Raw genomic sequence first — 21,082 nt, forward strand, 5'->3', positions numbered from 1 at the left:
TAACTGCTTAATTAACTCAGGAACCACACCTGTGTAGAAGCACCTGCTTTCAAAAATATAAACGCAACAATTTCAAAGATTTTACTGAGTTACAGTTCATATAAGGAAATCAGTAAATAAACGAATTAGGCCCTAATCTATGGATTTCATATGACTGGGAATACAGATATGCATCTGTTGGTTACAGATACCTTTTTTTTTAAAGTAGGGGTGTGGGTCAGAAAACCAGTCAGTCCCTGGTGAGGATGACGAGCACGCAGATGAGCTTCCCTGAGATGATTTCTGACAGTATGTGCAGAAATTCTTCAGTTGCGCGAACCCACAGTTTCATCAGCTGTCCGGGTGCCTGGTCTCAGACATTTCAACAGGTGAAGAAGACGGATGTGGAGGTCCTTGGCTGGCATGGTTACACATGGTCTGCAGTTGTGAGGCCGGTTGGACGTACTGCTAAATTCTCTAAAACAACGTTGGAGGCAGCTTATGGTAGAGAAATGAACATTACATTTTCTGGCAACAGCTCTGGTGGACATTCCTGCAGTCAGCATGTCAATTGCACGCTACCTCAAAACTTGAGACGTATGTGGCATTGTGTTGTATGACAAAACTACACATTTTAGAGTGACCTTTTATTAATTTTGTATCTTTATTTAACTAGGCAAGTTAGCTAAGAACAAATTCTTATTAGCAATTAGGGCCTACCTAAAGGCCTCCTGCGGGGCTGGGGGTTGGGATAAATGTAATAAAAATGAAATGTAATAAAAATATAGGACAAAACACACATCACAACAAGAGAGACAACACAACACTACATAAAGAGAGACCTAAGACGGCAATATAGCATGGCAGCAACACATGACAACACAGCATGGTAGTAACACAACATGACAACAACATGGTAGCAACCCACAGTTTCACAACACAAGGTGCACCTGTGTAATGATCATGCTCTTTAATCTGCTTCTTGATATACCACACCTGTCAGGTGGATGAATTATCTTGGCAAAGGAGAAATGCTCACTAACAGGGATATAAACAAATTTGTGCACAACATTTGAGAGAAATAAGCTTTCTTTGGGTATGGAAGATTTATGGGATCTTTTATTTCAGCTCATGAAACATGGGACCAACACTTTACGTGTTGCGTTTTTATATTTGTGTTCAGTATACTTTGTTTCCCTCATTTAAGTGTTTCTATATTTTGTCAGTTACCCGTAGAATACAGTAGTCAATACAGGGACAATAGAGGGCTTTAAAACATCGAAGAAACCTCTATAATGGCTTCTTGACTAGACTATACAGCAGTAGTTATTAAGCCACTTAAGATGTAGGCACACAGCAAATTGAGACATGTTAAAAGTATGTATAGTATAATGAAAAATGACAAGTATTGGTCCTTACAAACATGTCATACACGGCAGGGAAGTAGTGCTCAGTCCTTCATAAAATGGGCACAGCTTAGATTAAGACAGGGTAGGAAATGAACATCCTATGACTGTTTTTTAAAAGGCATTTTTGATGACAATTGCATGTGCATTTTGTAATTAGTTTCCTACCTTGGCTTTAGACTTCAGAAATCACAGTTTAATAAGAGGAATTTACCCTATGTTCAGCTGGATGGAATAACTAGCACCATCATCACAGCTAGGGATCAATCAACATTCCTGTTCAATAATCATATACATTTCTTTTTGAATCAACAATAATGTAGTAAGAGCACTCAGGTCTCCATGGCAGAGAGAGGAACAGCTCATTATGACAATTTCCAGATTATTAAGATAACTGAGTGGATTTCATTCATTTTCCCCCCCTCAATAAGAACTTCTACTTGTTACATGGCATGCCTATGAATCATGATGAATTGAATCCAAAATTAAATACAGAGAGCGAAATCAGCAGTTGATTGTAAATGTATCTTGGCGGATTTGCGTTTTGTTTATTCTTCATAAACCGGCTCTTGCACTATGCATACTGCACTATACTGTAACATTATATAGATCCTCCACAGATGTTTAAAAAAAAAGAAAAACTTTTCTCTCCAGTGTTCTATTGTAAGTGGTTGTTTTGAAGGGTTGTAAACATTGACCAGTAAGCACAGGGATTGATTGACACATGAGCACTTTCAGAGAAAGAGGGGGGGGGGGGGGGGGGGGTTGGTAGCCTGGATAACATTCTGTTATCGAGGGGTAACACAGCAGAAACAGACTTGTTTCGGGCAAGGGTGCAGCAGTGGGCCGACCCTGCCCTGAGAGCATACCTGGGTTCAAATACTATTCAGAATCATGTTAAATACATTGTCTGTGCTTGATTAAGCTTGCCTGGCTTAATAATGGCCCAATAGTATAGTCCCAAAATTGCAAACCCCGCTCTCCTGGCACTTCAAAGTATGTGAAAGATTTCAAGTATAGTATTTGAACCCGGGTCTGCCCGAGAGACTCTTAACGGAGCATGCTCAGATCAGACTTTGGCCTTCTTGTTGATGAGAACGGAGCAACAGGTGAGGGCTCCGTTCACCTTGACCTTCTCCATGTTCGACACTGGGATCAACATGTGGTCCTTCAGCTTCTCAAACACCTAGGGAAGAGAGTGAAAGAGGGAATATGTCTGTCTTCACCTTCCGTAACATTGTTTACAGGCATTGTTCATTTTACAATGATTCGGAAGCACTTACGAGGGATGCAAATCTAAGAATGAACATTTTAGGTATAGCGAGTTCTCAGTCTTCTGAAGATAGAAAAACTAAGTGAGAAATATTACAACATCTCCAGAAACCCTCAACGCAATGTGTCACCCTGTGGAGCCCCTCCAGAAGAAAACCACTGTTTTCCTAAGACACTTCCAAGCCAGAATATATATATATATATATTTTTTTTTTCTCTCTCTCTCTCTCCCTCTCTCCCTCTCTCCCTCTCCATGGGAAACACATGTTAACATTGCCAAAGCAACAAGAAAAAACTACAACTTAGAAATAATTAAAAGGTCACCACCATTTTTAAACAATTTTCATTTCTACATTTTGTAGAAAAAAATTGAAAGTAAAAAAGTTCTAAACAATGACCTCATCAAAAGTTAAAACATTTTAAAAACTGATTTTTCAAACACTATGAGATTCGCGGTGACATGGGAGCTAGAAAATACCCTCCCTCTGGCTAGAAACTCATTGCAGTGTTTAAAAATCACTTTTTTTACCCTGTGATGTCACACAGAAGCATTTCTTAGGACCGTTCTTATCTTTTTAACCACAGATCATAGAAACATACTGTTTTCATATATGTAGACACTGGTTTGGTGCTGGAGACAATGAATATGAGGTTGACTGGCAGAATTGCCCTTTAACAGTAAACATTACACACAAAAGTAAAAAAATATTTCCCCCCTCTGTCATACTAAAAGCCTGGGCTTGCAGTACCATAGGAGCAACAAGCAACCCACCCTACTCTGGTCTATCAGATCCTCCAGCCATGAAGCAACAGGTCTTACTCTGGCCTTCCTACAACCAATACATAGAACAGGGATAAACCCCATCAACCATTGGAGGGGGTTCATGAGGTCAGGGGGGGCGATGCACTTTATCCAAGCTCCTCTCCGCCTAAGTCCTTTTTTTCTAAATCTGTTCTCTCGCTCTCTTTCGCTCAAGTGTTTCTGTCTTTATGGCAGTGAGTCTGTGCTTTCCAGCTGGGTTGTTATTACTGTGGTTGAAATTTATACAAGGGGTAGGAGAACTTCACTGTGGGGGCTGGCTGAGACCTTTTGTCTAGTCGACTTCGATCTCTCTTCTCAGCCGCCCCCCCCCCCTCTCCCTTTATGTAACGTTACTAAAAATAGCCGGAGACAGAGCTTTTAGGGTGAGAATGTTTAATGTTTATACTGTTAGAAAGCAGAGCAGCTTTGCAGGCAGTGAGTGGGTTTGGTCTGATTGGGTTGACGAATCTCTCTCTCATTCTCTTCCTCCCTCTATCTGAAGGGGGGGGTCTGTCTGTCTAGATTAGTGTTATATAGATGTGTTAAGTTCAACCAGGCTGAGAGAGCGCATGGCTTGTTTTTGTATCTCCCAGATCTGCTCTTCCAGAGGGGTGGTTGCGAGAGATGACCTGGAACTGTGTCTGACAGTCTGACACGCAGAAATGTATCCCTATGGTCTGACACCCCCGATGATTGTCGTTCCAACACCTCTACATTTAATGATTCTTCATCACAGATGGTGCGCAGAGGCAGAAAGTGTCCCAAGCTTCGATCCAGGACCCATATGAATACACTCTACAGTGGTCTGATACAGGACACTGAAGCAGTCACTCTGATTTTGTGTTTCGGTTCAATTCCCCTTTAGCCAATCCTCAAGGCAAATATTATATTAAGCCTTGGGAAATCGGACAACAGTTCCAAATCCAACGAGACATATTTCAATAAATGCTACGTACTAAAAATAAAATGTTCAAGTTTGGGTTTTAACCGCAGAGAACATTTGAGGTCTTATGGCTGTCTGTGCAGATTGCAGGGTGTTGGTTGTCATAGTGACACAGGAATGCATAGTGACAATGAGGAATCTAAATGACATGGCTCATCCTCAGCCATCTCTAACAGCTACAGAGACAATACCATGTCATTCACTGATCCCATACGAGCTGACATCCAAGAGTCACGACAAAGTGCAGGGACATTTACAACAAACATATGCATACAAGACGACAAATATACAACATTCAGTAGCTAATAACTGGGGGAGCACAGAGATTGGAGTGTGTGTGCTAGTGCACAGTGTGTGTGTGTGTGTGCTCACTTTGGCACTCTCTGGGAACTCCTCTGGGGTGCAGTGTAGCAGTACATGGCCTTTGCTGGGGAGGTTCATGTAGATGGTGTTGGCTGCAATGTCATCAGGCACTGTCAGCTTGTTGTAGCGATGGTCACTCATCTGCTGCATGATCTACAGACACACAGGAAGACAGACAGACAGATGTACGGTAAGAGTGAGATGGAGAGAAGCCCAGTCTAAATTCTCTCCTAAACCCCTTGGCCATAGCTCTCTGATGTTTCTAGATATGTAAAGAATATGGTGGGAGCTCCACCCCTACACTGCTTATACCTTTCCAGGCAAACATTGAAGGGTACGGTCGAAGGAGGAGGGGCAAGGATCATATTGTGGCTGGGCAAAAAGGAACCAGACCCTGCTGTTTTTGCCTGCTCCAGTCCTAACCTCCAAACCACTATCTGGGTGGCTGGGCCTTAATGGAGAACACAGACGGGTAGACAGACTGACTGACATTCTTTCACGGCAGATGTCATGTTATTTATGTAATCTGATGGGTCGGTTGGGGGAGAAGGAGCAGCACTTCCTCCAATAAGGGGAAGTTCGAGCACTATGACCTGAATGCAGAGAAGAGCAGATGTGTGTGTGTGTGTGTGTGTGTGTGTGTGTGTGTGTGTGTGTGTGTGTGTGTGTCCAATGTTTACAATCTGAACACCGGTGGATACCTTAGAGGAGGAAAAGGATGAGGGAGAACAAAAGTAAACATTGAAAAGGTATTGTCATCTCCTTCCCCTCTTCCCTGACTCCTTCCTCTCGCCCCTTTTGCTCTGCACCTCTTTTTTATATCATGCAGAGAGATAGTCTGAGCTGGTGTGTGTGTGTGTGTGTGTGTGTGTGTGTGTGTGTGTGTGTGTGTGTGTGTGTGTGTGTGTGTGTGTTTGAGGAGAATTGGGGTTAGAAGAGTGATTGTGTTGTTGATCCATGATGATAAATCTCTCAACCCCTCACGGTGCTCCATTTGTCTCTGTGGATCATGACGTGAACAATGGGCTTTGTGGTTTGGCCTGTTCACACATTCCCCTCTACCCTGGGGTTGGCTGGTGTGCGTGTGTGTGAGAAATGTGCACGTGTCTGGTATGTGTTTGTATCTCCCAGATCTGCTCTTCCAGAAGGGCGGTTGCCGGCTCCGCCCGGCCTGGCGGGGTGAGAAAATGACCATAAACACCTTGGCTTATGTATGGCGTGTTGCGTGATCGCAGCAGTCCTAAATGAAACACGGTCCATGTGCGTGACCACGAGCGCTCTCTTCACACACAGGAGGATTAGCGGTCTAGCGAGAGAGACAGACAGAGAGGTGAGAGACTGTACGACACTCACGCCATACAGATCAGTATTTTACTCAGTTTTATAATAGTTATAAATTTCTCTCCTCTCAAATCCGAGTCGGACATTGATGAGGGATCATTTTGGACTTCAGATAAACCCTCAGTTTCTTTATCACATAATGACATCATTACATCACTCCATCGTGGGGGTCAGAGGGCACAGAGCAGCAGCCAATGCCTGAGGAGCTGTGACATAACGGCTAATCTCGTGACAGACGGGCTAGCAAACACGCGAGATCTGGTTCTGGGTGCTGATAGAACATAATGGCAGACCACAGCTAGAGGAGAGGAGACATACTGAAAGGCAGTCTATAGGAAATGCAACACTAACAGGACGAGGACTGTCTGATGAGCTGTTCAATTACTTTCTAATCTCAACTGACTGATGTTAAACTAGTACTCCCCATCTCAGTCCTCCTGGGCACAATTTGCCCTTCACTGAACTCTTCCCCACATACTGTAGGTATTGTTACTACCTCAGTCGAGCTTACAAACCCCCTGCAGATGAACGTTTTGCTATCTAACGTAAGACAAATGGGGCACGACAGAACTGGATTAGAACCAATGAACGATCTCTACAGTAAGCAGGGCCTCTCACAATGACTGTGTACATTCCCCCGAAGTACTGTTTAATATGAAAAACTGCTGAATGTGTGACGGAATGTGCAGAGTCAATCTTGCTGAACAAAATATTCACTGGGAGGTAACGGAATACCCTACGAGCAACAAACAGACACATAACAAAAACTACTGTCACTTTAATGAAGGGATATGGGATGCCATTCCTCTAAAGGCACCAGTACACAGAGTATTCCTGCAGCACACTTACAATATGTGGAATTTTCACAGTTCACACAATTTTCCCTGACCCGTGTAGCCATTAAACTAAGTTGTTACAATGGCTCTTTTCAAAAACACACTCACAAACCAGTTGCTATCCAATGGACCAGGGGAATGGTTATTAGACTGTAATGGCTACCTATTGATGTCATTATTTGGGATTGGTCCTTGACACACATTTCTTCCCAGAGAACCGACTGTTATTGGCTTATGGTCCATGTTTATTCCTGCCCCTTTAGGCCAGCGTCTATTCAGGAAGGTGAATGCGGGGGCACAAGTGGTGGTGTCTGTGTGAATAGGGGGGGGGGGGGGGGGGGATCGGCTGCTCCTCCTGACCTCGGCTGCTCCTTCTTCTGAGGCTGGGTACACCAAAACATTATGGGTTAAAAACAACCCAAGTTATTTGGTAACTCAGTGCTGGGTAAATATTGGACAGAACACACGCTGGGTTATCTTGATCCAGCCAGTTGGGTTGCGTGAATAACCCAACATTTTGTGTGGTTGGGATTACACAAACATGGGTAATTTAACCATCAATTGGATTTTATTCACTTTCATGCTGGGTTAACCCTTGTTAACCCAGTTAACCCTTGTTAACCCTCTTGTTAATGTAATCGTTAGGTTATTTCCAGGAGGCATGGCTTAATAGGGGTGTGGCTTTCAGATAGATATTTTTGGCTACCCATAAGGGTAAATGTCATTCCTGTTCATCTGTTGTATTGTATCAAATGTTAAGATTGTACACTGCAATTTTGAATGTGCCTTAATTTGGCATATTTCATTATTATAAAAGGTGAATAATATTAACATTATTAATTGCATATTATAATGAAGTGTTAAGTATCCCAACTTTGGGATTTGTATAGGGTCTTAAGGAACACACATTTCTGTAAGCCTCATAAAAGCTTCAAAACTATCAGTGTTCAGCCTTAACATACGCGTACAACACAACAATACAACATAACAGACTAACAGGAAATACATTTACTCTCACAGGTGTCCAAAAATAACTATTTGAAAGCCATGCCCCAAGTCTTCTGATCATGCCTCAATAACCCAGCATCTATAACCCAGAATCAACAACCCAACAGTGCTCTTTTTAAAGAAAATAACCCAACTAATTGAACCAATGCCTGCAACCCAGAAGTTGGGTCATCCAAACAACCCAGCATTTTGTAGTGTAAAGGGCTGAGTCTGGGGTATAGGACTGGGGTTGAGGCTGGGGTGAGGGATACAAGACTGGTGTCTGGGTATAGGGCTGGGTCTGAGGTATAGGGTTGGGGGTATGGGCCTGGGGATAGGGCTGGGGCAGAAAGCTGGACCTGTGGGTCAGTTATGGGCCAATCAGTGAGTCCTTTAAGCATGAGTCAACCTGGAACCCTGGTTTGTTGGAAAGGGAGAGTGTGCGTGAGAGAGAATTAGCACTTCAGTATAAGTAAGGGGGAGTATTTTGGGGAGATGACTTCACGGCTGAGGCTTGGCAGTGATAGCCACGATTGTTATGAGTACGATCAGATGATGGAATTCATCCGGTACACGTCCTCAACTTGGGAGGGCTAAACATAGTATGACTGCAGACTATGCAAGGCACACATGCATGCAAGGACACACAGATGCACACACACAAACTGGCTGCCACATTTGGTGTGCTGTCAACTATACTGTATCAGAACCATGACTCAGTATCAGACCAGACATGGTAACATGGCAATACAGTCATAGCCTGCTTTAGTAACAAAGTCATAGTTTGGTCTGTGAATAACATGCCAACCTTATACCACAACTTCACTACCCAAAATTAGTTGTGTGTTCACAAAAGCAACCCCTTTACATTCATTACAGCTACATTCACAACAACAGCAACCCATTTACATTCGTTACAATAGCATTCACAACAACCCCTTTTGGGTTCATTAGAGCAGCGATTCCCAACCCCAGTCCTTAAGTACCCCTAACAGCACACATTTTTGTTGTAGCCCAAGACAAACTCACCTGATTCCACCAAAGATTGTCTATTATACTGACAAGACAGTCAAGTGACCGCTTCAACAATGGATATACATGTCCTCAAAGATGAAAGGCAGGCAGGAGGAGGCGAGATCAGGTGGGACCATTCTAGCAGATACGCGTGAACAGGCCATAGAGATAGAGGACTCATCTTTGTATTGGTGCCATTATAGCGTCTGTGACAGCATGGGCAGCACCATTGAGGCAATCTCCATTTTAAAGTAGTCTGTTTTTTTCCTCTTCATTGGCTGATTGCTCCCAACTCATAGCAATCCCCACCCAGTTGACTACTTAAAAAAATGTTTATATTTTATTTAACTAGGCAAGTCAGTTAAGAACAAATTCAAATTTTACAATGATGGCCTTTCCCTGGCCAAATCCTCCTCTAACCTAACCTGGACGACGCTGGGCCAATTGTGCGCCGCCCTATGGGACTCCCGATCACGGCCGGTTGTGATACAGCCCGGGATCAAACCTGGGTCTGTAGCAGGGGTGGGAAATTCCAGTCCTCGATAGGGCCTGATTTGTGTCACAGTTTTGCCCCAGCCCCCAACTAACACACCTGACTCCAATAATCACCTAATCATGATCTTCAGTTTAGAATGCAATTTGATTAATCAGCTGTGTTTGCTAGGGATGGAGGAAAAGTGTGACACCAATCAGGTCCTCGAGGACTGGAGTTGCCCCCCCTGGTCTGTAGTGATGCCTCTAGCACTGAGACGCAGTGCATTATACCGCTGTGCCACTCGGTAGCCCAATGGTGTAAGATGGTATAAGCCCTCAATGGCCATGCTAAAACGAGTTATATCCATGATGAGTCCTCTGTTTAGCTCTATGACAACAGGCACAACTCCGATATAAAGTTGTTTATTCACAGTTGGCAAAATGTCACGTGTGTCCACTTATATCAGTGCATTCATCACAACAGAACCATAACAAAACTTCTAATCGGTCAAATAAGCCTCACTCAGCAAATTCAACACATATTGACCTCGAATTCCTCACGTCGTGGGCTAATTTTCGTGGAAAGATTTTGGACTGAGTAAAACCTCTCACTTCGCCTCTTCCTCTCTGATTCAACTCATTGAGGGCTTGGTGATTAGTTGACAAGTTGGATCAGGTGTACCTTATGATCTCAGACGTTCATTAAAGTCCTTTATAAGTACAGCTAATTGCTTGTTGGAGGAAGGGGGTGGGGTAATCAGGAATTACAATGCTGTGAGAAATTCTGTCATTAACTCATGCTAATGGCCCTTCTCTCTCTTCAATGGCTAATGGAATCTTAATGGGGCTCCAGTGTGTGTCAACTAAAAGTGTGCTGTATTAGTTAGCTATCGCTATTACAGAAGTAGGATCTTAATTTGAGCCAGTTTTATACAGCAGGAAGATAATCCTGCAGCAACAGAAAATGTGAATTATAATTCATGTACATTTTTGTAGGGGTCGATATTTTTTGATTTTAATTTATTTTTTATTCATACATTTTTTTTGTTATTAGGGCAAATCAAATTGGAAATTACAAACTTTAGAAGCCTTTTAAAAACTCAAATACACTACAAGTTTGCATTTGCAGGAAAAATTCTCAGCAACAAAAGAGTGATCAAATTAAGATCCTGCACCGTATATAATAATTAATTACTAGTATAAATAACTAATACTTGGATATGTTTGCCTCAGTATGTTGAATGAGCTAAGGATAACATTGGAGAATAAACATATGTACAGTCTTTACACATCTCATTGATAATAATAATTGTATACAACAGGAAGAGTCACTGATGCAATTGTAACAGCTAATGGGGATCCACATGAACAAATATGTACTTAGACGGAAAAGGAATTCTGTCTGTCTGTCGGTCTGTCTGTGGTTGAAGTATGTAGAATCTGTAGATAGTTCCTCTCAACTTATTTAGTGTTTCAACACTTTGCATCCCTGGGCCAGTAGGGGGTGACGTCTCACTGAGAAGGCAGATGAGGAAGAACCCTACCACTGAGAAAGCCTGGCTGTCAACTTTCAGGTGTGTCTGTCCCAGGTGTGCAGGACCAGAATACTGAACAGGCTCGCAGGGCACATGCCCCGGGGCACCTGACCTCCAGATAGCATATGATAGCAATGTGTAGAATTGCAGGAAATTAGCTTTAAAACTGCAAAATGTTCTCTTAGCCTTATGGCAAAATGTGAACAAAAGCATGATATGAGCTATAAAACAGCATTTTCTTTTCTTCTTCCATGACAAAAAAGTGTATAATAGCAGGAAATGTCCTTTTAAACTGCACCATTTTCTCTTACTTAACCTCATGACAAAACGTGTAGAATAGCATTATAAAACAGCAAATTTTTCTCTCTGCACCATGGCAAAATGTGTTGAAATGTAGTAAGTTTGATGCTCCGGGGCCCAAGTGCTGTAGTGCCGACCGAGCAGGTGTGTGTGCTCACTTGTCTCTGAGGTTTCAAAATGTGTCACATTCTGTTTTCGTGTCTGTACTGTGTATTTACACAGAGTTGCGTGCCAGGCGCGTGACTCAACCCCCCCCTCCCCACCCTACAGTCTGTGATTTGGAGTGGTGTGTGCATGCCAGTCTCCTGCTTTGATGCCGGGAAATTCCTTGTGTCTGTTCCTCAGAAAAGAACAGGCAGAGATTTATTGCAACAGTCTCCATGACAGGTAGCAATATGTCACTGTCACTGTCAGTGTGTTTGTGTTTGCTCCACATCTTTTATGAAGAGGATCTGTATTCCCTACAGGGTGTGTGTGCATCCCTATAGTGGTTATTCAAGGTCTCGCATTAGATAAGCCCCATTGATTCAGAACCCCTGTCTTTGGTAATGAGGTGGTGAGCGTTTTAAACATTTCAATAATAGTTGTATAATTGAGGTTCAGCTGTGTATAACATGGATTATACCATAGATTAACTACGAACATACATTTATCAGAGGGAGATCACATTCACATGTGGTTTCTGCAGGCTTGTAGAAGTTGTAGTCAGAGGCAGGCATCAAACCGCAGAGAGGGGGGGGTCTGTTGTCGTGTGTGAGGTGGGGGGGGATTGAGTCAACACGTGTGATGACCTGTCTTGCCGTGTTACACAGCGTAGTGATCACCTGACAGAGGGGGAAGGAGAGCGGGAGGGAGGGAGGAGGAGGAGGAGGGAGCACAGGGCTGTACAGTTACAGTATATTGAGACAGAGTCAAAAATGAAAATAGAAAAAAAGAAATAGTGTCGATGTAAAATAAACACTCTTTAAATTTGATCGGTTTTCATGACTACAATCCCAATCAGAGTTAAAGTTGGGAATACCTGGGAAAAGGCCATGACAAGCCTCAAAGATCCAAACATTCCCCGCATAGGTCCAACTCTGCTCCTTCCAATGTAATGCTTGGGGGTATATGGGAGCTCCTCCGAGATAGAAAATGACCAAGTAGTGAAGCATGCATTGCCCTGTCTGTATCGTACTGTTTCTGCATCACACTGAAGAAGCCTTCCTCTCAATGAGGTGTGCTCCCCTGTTTGTTCTACATGACTCAGGGGTGAGTTGAGTTAGAGCAATAGGATCTCCAGTTTGATTCTCAGTACAAGGGTGTGGGCAAGATGGCCTGCAGTTATTTCACCTGAAATACTATTCAATACAAAGACCACATTTTCCAAACTTGGAGCAAGTCAATAAAACGTTTGCATTTGCAAACTCATTAAGAACTGTTTACACATTGTTTAGGAGTTCCATTATTCTTATTGTGGTGATTTATTACCAGGCGGAACTATTAAAAACAACGGGAAAATTTAAGTAAAACATCTGACAAATCCATTAATATCGAAGACAAAAGAAGAAACAATATTATAATAATGCAAATAATTAGGTGGGTGCTTACATTGGTCCTATTTGACATATGTACAAGTATGTATTATATTCAAGTATTTCTCTCCACCTCCATCCCCTTCCATCTCTCCTCCTGCCTCTCCCTCTCTCCACCGCCGTCCCTTCCCCTCCAGCCTGCTCTCCCCCACCCCCCATCCCCTATTCTCTCTTCTCCCTCTCCATCCCCATGCTACACAGTGCCTCTACCTAACTTTCTCTCTCCATCCCAACTCTCTCCCCCCTCTCTCTACTCCTGCCTATAGCTTTCTCTAAATTCATCCCTCCCCCTCTCCTCTCTCTCTGCAGACTCCTCTCCCTCCCTCCACAACACGCCGGTGTTCTTTGTTGTAAGAGACGGTTCCATCAAGGGCCAAAATGCTTCAAGTTTTGGTTTTGTTGAGCCCCACCACGAGAAGACAACCTCGGCATCCACATTTTGAGTGAGAAAGAATTGTTTGTTTCTCAATGTTTGAGAGTCGCTCAAATCTGTTCATCCCTGTCACCTATGAAGAATGTTCATATATACTCAGTGGCCAGTTTATAAGGTACACCACCCTGTTCACAGAAAATGGTTCACTCCTACAGACAGAGAGTCATGTGGCCGTGGCTTGCTATATAAAGCAGGCAGACGGGCATCGAGGCATTCGGTTACTGTTCAATTGAACGTTAGAATGGGAAAAACGAGTGACCTACGCGACTTTGAGCGTGCTATGACCGTCGGTGCCAGGCGCACCGGTTCCAGTATCTCAGAAACAGCCGGCCTTCTGGGCTTTTCACACACAACAGTTTCTTTGGTTCACCGAGAATGGGGCGACAAAAAAAAAAAATCAAGTCAGCGGCCATCCTGTGGGCGGAAACAGCTCGTTGATGAGACGTCGAAGGAGAATGGCAAGAACCGTTCAAGCTAACAATGCAAATAACGACGCGGTACAACAGCGGTGTGCAGAAAGGCTTGGAACGTACAACTCACCAGTCCTCGTCACGGATGGGCTATTGCAGCAGACGACCACAACCGGTTCCACTCCTATCAGCTAAAAACAAGAAGCGGCTCCAGTGGGCACGCGATCACCAACACTGGACTATTTATATGTACTAATTCTTATTCCATCCCCTTACATTGTGTGTGTGTATAAGGTAGTCGTTGTGAATTTGTTTGATTACTTGTTAGATATTACTGCACTGTTGGAACTAGAAACACAAGCATTTCGCTACACTCGCATTAACATCTGCTAACCATGTGTATGTGACCAATACAATCTGATTTGAGTGGAAAAACCTTGCCGCTTCTTGTCGCGTCATGCTGATGGCAGAGTCAGGATTTGGGGTAAGTGTAGTGTAAACACACCTGGCATGCAACTCTGTGTCAATACACAGTACACGGTACAGACACGAAACAGAATGTGACACGTTTTGAAATCTAAGAGAGAAGGGAGAACACACACCTTCTTGGCGGGAATACCGCATTTGGGGCCCAGAGGCATTTCAAAAATGATTCAGCTAACTTACTGTATTTCAACACATTTTGCCATGGTGCCAAGAGAATAATTTTCTGTATTATAATGCTATTCTACACATTTTGTCATGAGGCTAGGTAAGAGTAAATTATGTCGTTTTAAAGCAAATTTCCTGCAATTCTATGCTTTTTGCCAAGAAAAAAAAAAATGCTATTTTTTTATAGCTCATATCATGCTTTTGCTCACATTATGCCACAAGGCTGAGAACATTTAGCAGTTTTAGAGCACATTTTCTGCTATGCTACACATTTCGCCATGAGGCTGAGAGAAAATGTTGCCGTTTTAAAGCAAATTTCCTGCAATTCTGCACATTTTGCTATCATATGCTATCTGGGGCCCCAAGCAGGCCGATAGTGGCGCAGTACAACAGTGGTGTGCAGAACGGCATCTTGGAATGTACAACTCATCAGTCCTTGTCACGGATGGGATATTGCAGCAGACGACCACACCGGGTTCCACTCCTATCAGCTAAACACAAGAAGAAGCGGCTTCAGTGGGCACGCGATCACCAACACTGGACAATTAAGGAGTGGAAAACTTTGCTGGTTCCTGTTGCGTCATGCTAATGGCAGAGTCAGGATTTGGCGTAAGCCGCATGAGTCCAAACGCCCAATCCTGCCTGGTGTCAACGGTACAGGCTGGTGGTGGAATGGTATGGGAAATGTTTGCCTGGCTCACGTTAGGTCCCTTGATACCAAATGAGCAACATTTCCATGCCCCGACGAATTCAGGCTACTCCGGAGGCAAAGGGGGCTCCAACTCGGTACTAGATGAGTGTACCTAATAAACTGTCCAGTGAGTGTAATGCCTAATAATTTTGTCTAAAGTGTTTAGCATTAAGTTAATTAAGTCCTTGTGCATATTGAGGCCCCAGAAGAATTCTTACCTTATGCTTCAATGATGCCAGATGGCCCTGTTTATCAAAGCAGGACACTGGCATGCACACACCACTCCAAATCACAGACTGTAGTGTAGTGTACACACGCCTGGCACGCAACTCTGTGTCAATACACAGTACGAGGGAGAGACACAAAACAGAATGTGACACGTCAGACAATGGAGCACACACACCTGCTTGGCGGGACGACCGCATTTGGGGCCCCGGACATTAAAAAAATCTCGAAATTCAACTAACTTACTGCATTTCAACACATTTTGCCATGGTGCAGAGAGAAAAATGTGCTGTTTTTATAATATGTGTTCGATGGGGTTGAGGTCAGGGCTCTTTGCATGCCAGCCGAGTCCTTCCACACCGATCTCGACAAACCATTTCTGTATGGACCTTGCTTTGTGCACTGGGGCATTGTCATGATGAGACAGGATAGGGCCTTCCCCAAACTGTTGCCACAAAGTTGGAAGCACAGAATCATCTAGAATCTCATTGTATGCTGTAGCGCTAAGATTTCCCTTCACCGGAACTAAGGGGCTGAGCCTGAACAATGAAAAACAGCCCCAGACCATTATTCCTCCTCCACCAAACTTTACAGTTGGCACTATGAATTCAGGCAGGTAGCAATCTCCTGGCATCCGCCGAAAACAGATTTGTCCGTCGGACTGCTAGATGGTGAAGAGTGATTCATCACTCCAGAGAATGCGTTTACACTGCTCCAGAGTCCAATGGCGGTGAGCATTACACCACTCCAGCCAACGCTTGGCATTGCGTATGGAGATCTTAGTCTTGTGTCCGGCTACTCGGCCATGGAAACCCATTTCATGAAGCTCCCGACGAACAGTTCGTGTGGACTTTGCTTCCAGAGGTAGTTTGGAACTCAGTAGTGAGTGTTGCAACCGAGGACAGATAATTTTTTTCAGCACTCGGTGGTCCCGTTCTGTGAGCTTGTGTGGCCTATCACTTTGCGGCTGAGCCGTTGTTGCTCCTGGATGTTTCCACTTCACAATAAAAGCACTAACAGTTGACCGGGGCATCTCTAGCAGGGCAGAAATTTGACAAAGTGACTTGTTGGAAAGGTTGCATCCTATAACGGTGCCACGTTGAAAATCACAGAGCTCTTCATTAAGGCCATTCTACTGCCAATGTTTGTCTATGGAGATTGCATGGCTGTCTGCACGATTTCATACTCCTGTCAGAACCGGGTGATGCTAAAATAGCCGACTCCACTAATTTTAAGAGGTCGCTAGCTAGCATACACAGATATTTGCATGCTTGTGTTGCTATGGTTACACATTACCAGAAGTTGTCAGCAGCAGTCTGTCTCTCAAAATAGACCAAAAACTACATTTTAGAGACTTGCATATGAAATGTGTTCCCACATCCCTTGAATTGGTGCTGGCTGGCGCACATCGTGGCATTGTTGACTATTTGGCTATTTTAATGTGGGATATCGTTTTCCCTGAGTCACTTCCATGAATCAAAGGAGGAGTAGGATAATGGCAGCTCGGTGGCTTCAAAGGCTCTTATTGGCCTAGACATAGCATAGGCTATCCAGGGTTTATATACAGTACAGTGCCTTCAGAAAGTATTCATACACCTTAACTTATTCCACATTTTGTTGATACAGGCTGAATTAAAAATCTACACACAATATCCCATAATGACAAAGTGAAAACATGTTTTTAGAAATGTTTGCAAATTTATTGAAAATGAATTACAGAAATATCTACATAAGTATTCACACCCCTGAGTCAATCCTTTGTAAAAGCTCGGCCACTCAGGAACATTCACTGTCTTCTTGGTAAGAAACTCCAGTGTAGATTTTGCCTTGTGTTTTAGGTTATTGTCCTGCTGAAAGGTGAATTCATCTCCCAGTGTCTGGTGGAAAGCCGACTGAACCAGGTTTTCTTCTAGGATTTTGCTTGTTCATTTTTAAAATAATTTTTAACGATTACATGCATACCCATAACATGATGCAAACACCACTATGCTTGAAAATATGGAGAGCATTTCTCAGTAATGTGTTGTATTGGACTTGCCCCAGACATAACACTTTGTATTCAGGACAAAAAATGAATTTCTTTTCCACATTTTTTGCAGTATTACTTGAATACTGCCTTGTTGCAAACAGGATACATGTTTTGGAATATGTTCATTATTTTCACTCTGTCAATTAGGTTAGTATTGTGGAGTAACTACAATGTTGTTGATCCATTTTCAGTTGTCACTTATCACAGCCATTAAACTCTGTAACTGTTTTAAAGTCACCATTGGCCTCAACGGTTTCCTTCCTCTCCGGCAACTGAGTTAGGATGGACGCCTATATCTTTGTATCTTGGTAGCGACTGGGTGTGTTGATAAACCATCCAAAGTGTAATTAATAAATTCACCATGCTCAAATGGATATTCAATATCTGATTTTAGGTGCCCTTCTGTGCGAGGCATTGGAAAACCTCCCAGATTTTTGTGGTTGAATCTGTATTTAAAACTCTCTACTCGATTAAAGAACCTTACAGATAATTGTATGTGTGGGGTACAGAGATGAGGTAGTCATAAAAAAATCATGTTAAACACTATTATTGCATACAGACTGAGTCCAAGCAACGTATAATGGGACTTGTTAAGCAAACGTTTACTCCTGAACTTATTTAGGTGTGCCATAACAAAGGGGAGAGAGAATAAAGTAGATGTCACAAGTCAAAATTTTGATTTATGACCCTATTGTCACACCCTGGCCTTAGTTATCTTTGTTTTCTTTATTATTTTAGTTAGGTCAGGGTGTGACATGGGGAATGTATGTGTTTTTGTCTAGTCTAGGGTGTTTGTATTGAATAGGGGGTTTTGTAGAGTGTATGGGGTTGTGTTCAGTGTAGGTGTTTAGGTAAGTCTATGGTTGCCTAGTTTGGTTCTCAATTAGAGACAGCTGTATATTGTTGTCTCTGATTGGGAGTCATATTTAGGCAGCCATAGGCATTAGGCAGGTTGTGCGTAATTGTCTATGTTGCATGTGTGCACGTAGGTTTGTAGCGTCACTGTTGTTTTTGTATATTTGTAAAAGTGTTTGTTTCGTCTTTGTTATAATAAAAGAAGATGTATCACGCTGCGCCTTGGTCCTCTCTTCCACAGAAAGACGATTGTGACACCTATGTCCTGCTGACGTGTGCATGCCCATATTTGGGCTTCCGGTCAGGACATCCTGTTCCTGTTCTCACGCCTTAGAGGGAGTGTCAAACGTATGATTTATGACCCTATGTCAGGATGACGTGCTCTAGGGAGTGCCCATATTTGGGCATCTGGTCAGGACATCCTGTTCCTGTTCTCATGCCTTAGAGTGTGAAAATATGTATAAATTGTCTTTGAAGTTGCTTGATGTCTAGGGACCTGGTTGAACTGGGTGGGGGGGGATGAACATTTCAAAGAGGATGACCCCACAACCACCCCATTTTATTGCCCTTAGGTTTGTTGTCTATGAAACAGGAATGTCTGGGAGGGGGCGTGTGTGTGTGTGTGTGTGTGTGTGTGTTAGAAACAAGGTCACTTCGCATTGTGTACATTCCAAGCTTTCAACAACAATAAAACAATGTTTCTAGGCCTAACACACTGTTGAGTTTCCTATTTAGTTGTCTTTATATGTACATGCACAGAGCTTCCAGGTGGCTCCAGCCTATGGATGTTCGATGCATGTACACCGGGGAGATTAGAACCCCAAAGAAAGATCCTAAAGGTCATTTCAGATTCAGGTTTAGGGTGTAATAACTTTAGTGAAACCGCATTTCACACTATGTACAGACATAGAGAGCCAACACATAAAGGTGTAACAGGGATGAATGGATATTCAATGTACAACAGTAGTCTTCTGTAACAAGCAATACGTGTTAAATATGTGTCACAGTCAATCATGACAGGCACTTTTTCGAAAGGCCTTTACTTATGACTTAAACAGATTCATTTTCTACCCATCTTATTCATTAATACTGTGGGCATACCCAGGATTTACATGCCGGACGGATTATCTACCCATGGAGGGAAAATTTACGGAGCTTTGATGGAGTGTGCAAGCGTCTTAGCGATCGTGAATTGCTAACCAGGACCTATATCTGTAAGAAAGGCATAGTAAAAGACATTAATTATGAACGGTTATAAACTGTATGTACTTGATTTGTTTTTGAATGAAATAAAGATGTTTTAAAAGCAGTATCTCACCACATCATGATTTTTTCACTCTTAACACAGTCTGTCCCGGAGAAAAAGAATTGCGGAAAAAGCCATGTGCGCGCGTGTGTGTGCGTGCGTGTGCTGTAGTGTATGTGTGTGTGTTTCAAAACAAAGAAAAAGGGGCGGGGTGTGTGTTCAAAAATGCCCATGTGTCTGCGCTCAAGGCTCTCTCTCTTTACAATATCCTGCAAAACAGATGCCTACCCCCATACAAAAAATGTGTCGGTGTCTTACGGTGTCTTACGCATCATTAACCCATAGGCCTTTCAAAACCTAATTTAACTCACCCCCCAGAGGATGGGGAGTCTAAAAAGTCAAACGGACCAGAAATAATAGCGATGTCTAGACCGACCCCCAGGGGTTGAAACGGACATCGGACACAGCATCGAGGTGCTATATCCCGGAGGTTGTAGAATATCAAAAGGGTAATACTGTCTCGACACCCCAATCCTGTTATTTGAACCCAATACCTTAGTAATCAAATATACAGGATATAGCCCGAAAAAACGTCACCATATGCCCCGTAAACTAATTACGTACTTTCTCTAGTTAGGGACACGAACGCGGAGCGAGTCTAGTGAAACATACACTTTCCCACTATGTTAGCACCGCTTTAGCTCAGCTGCAAACCTACAGGACAGCCGCCCCGAGTAGTTAACGGACAAGATCATCTGTAAATCCTTCCGCTTTCTGAAGGTGAGTTCGTGAAAACGTATATATTAGATTTGGGATGGCGGGACTTGTTTGAACATTAATTTTCTCAATAGGGGGTGCTGTTTGCACTTTGTAATAATTTCGTTCCCAAATTAAACTGCCTCGTACTCAATTCTTGCTCGTACAATATACATATTATTATTACTATTGGATAGAAAACACTCTCTAGTTTCTAAAACCGTTTGAATTATATCTGTGAGTAAAACAGAACTGGAGTTGGAGCAATTTTCCTATGAGGATGTGAGAATGCTGAAATCTGCAGGCTGTTCTGAGGTCCCTTTATTAATTTGCCTGTCTTCTATTGGTTGAGATGCACTGCATACGCCTTCCCCTGGATGTCAGCGAATAGTGAGAATTGAAATGGTGTTGCTAGGTAGATCTGAGAGCTTATAAATGGGCTGGCAACGTGGGGTCCTTCCTTTCTTCTCTTCGCCATGACGCAAAAAGGACCTCTGGATGTCGTTCTAGAAAGCTCCCGTTATAGCCCTTAGATATATCTGGCTCTGTTTTTATTCGATATAGGTATTAAAGACATCATAATGTTGTTATTTTAAACCGAGTTATATCAGTTTATATCAGTATATTGCAATTTTTGGATATTTATTAGTGCTGCGTTATAGTGAGTTGGACACGTCTTTGCCACATGGCTAATGTTTACTGCTAATTCCAAAGTTGAAGACGACAATCTACAACCGAGCAACGATTCTTTTGGAAAAGGGACAACTTGCCCAAGATTCTGATGGGAGCTCATCAAAAAGTAAGAACTATTTATGATGTTAATTCGTTGTTCTGTTGAAAAATGTTAAACTCATATTCCGCCATTAATTTCGGTGCGGTCTCGCTTTAACGCACGCTGTATGTCGTAGTAACGTTAATTTAAAAAATCTAACACAGCGATTGCATTAAGAACTAATGTAT

General features: G+C 42.9%; 1 protein-coding gene across 2 annotated transcripts in view; it reads right to left on the reverse strand.

Moving 5' to 3' along the window:
- Positions 1-611: 611 nt before the first annotated feature.
- LOC129855510 (N(G),N(G)-dimethylarginine dimethylaminohydrolase 1-like) overlaps positions 612-21,082 on the reverse strand; it is a 132,090-nt gene continuing 111,619 nt past the window's right edge. For both annotated transcript variants that reach the window (XM_055923238.1, XM_055923237.1), the window contains exons 5-6: positions 4,775-4,918; positions 612-2,571 (exon numbers count right to left, since the gene is read on the reverse strand). In XM_055923238.1, coding sequence (XP_055779213.1) covers positions 2,455-2,571; positions 4,775-4,918 — 261 coding nt within the window. In that variant the 3' untranslated portion in view covers positions 612-2,454. The remainder of the gene's footprint in view (positions 2,572-4,774; positions 4,919-21,082) is intronic.

This window comes from Salvelinus fontinalis, chromosome 5 (genome assembly GCF_029448725.1).
Source record: "Salvelinus fontinalis isolate EN_2023a chromosome 5, ASM2944872v1, whole genome shotgun sequence".
NCBI lineage: Eukaryota > Metazoa > Chordata > Actinopteri > Salmoniformes > Salmonidae > Salvelinus > Salvelinus fontinalis.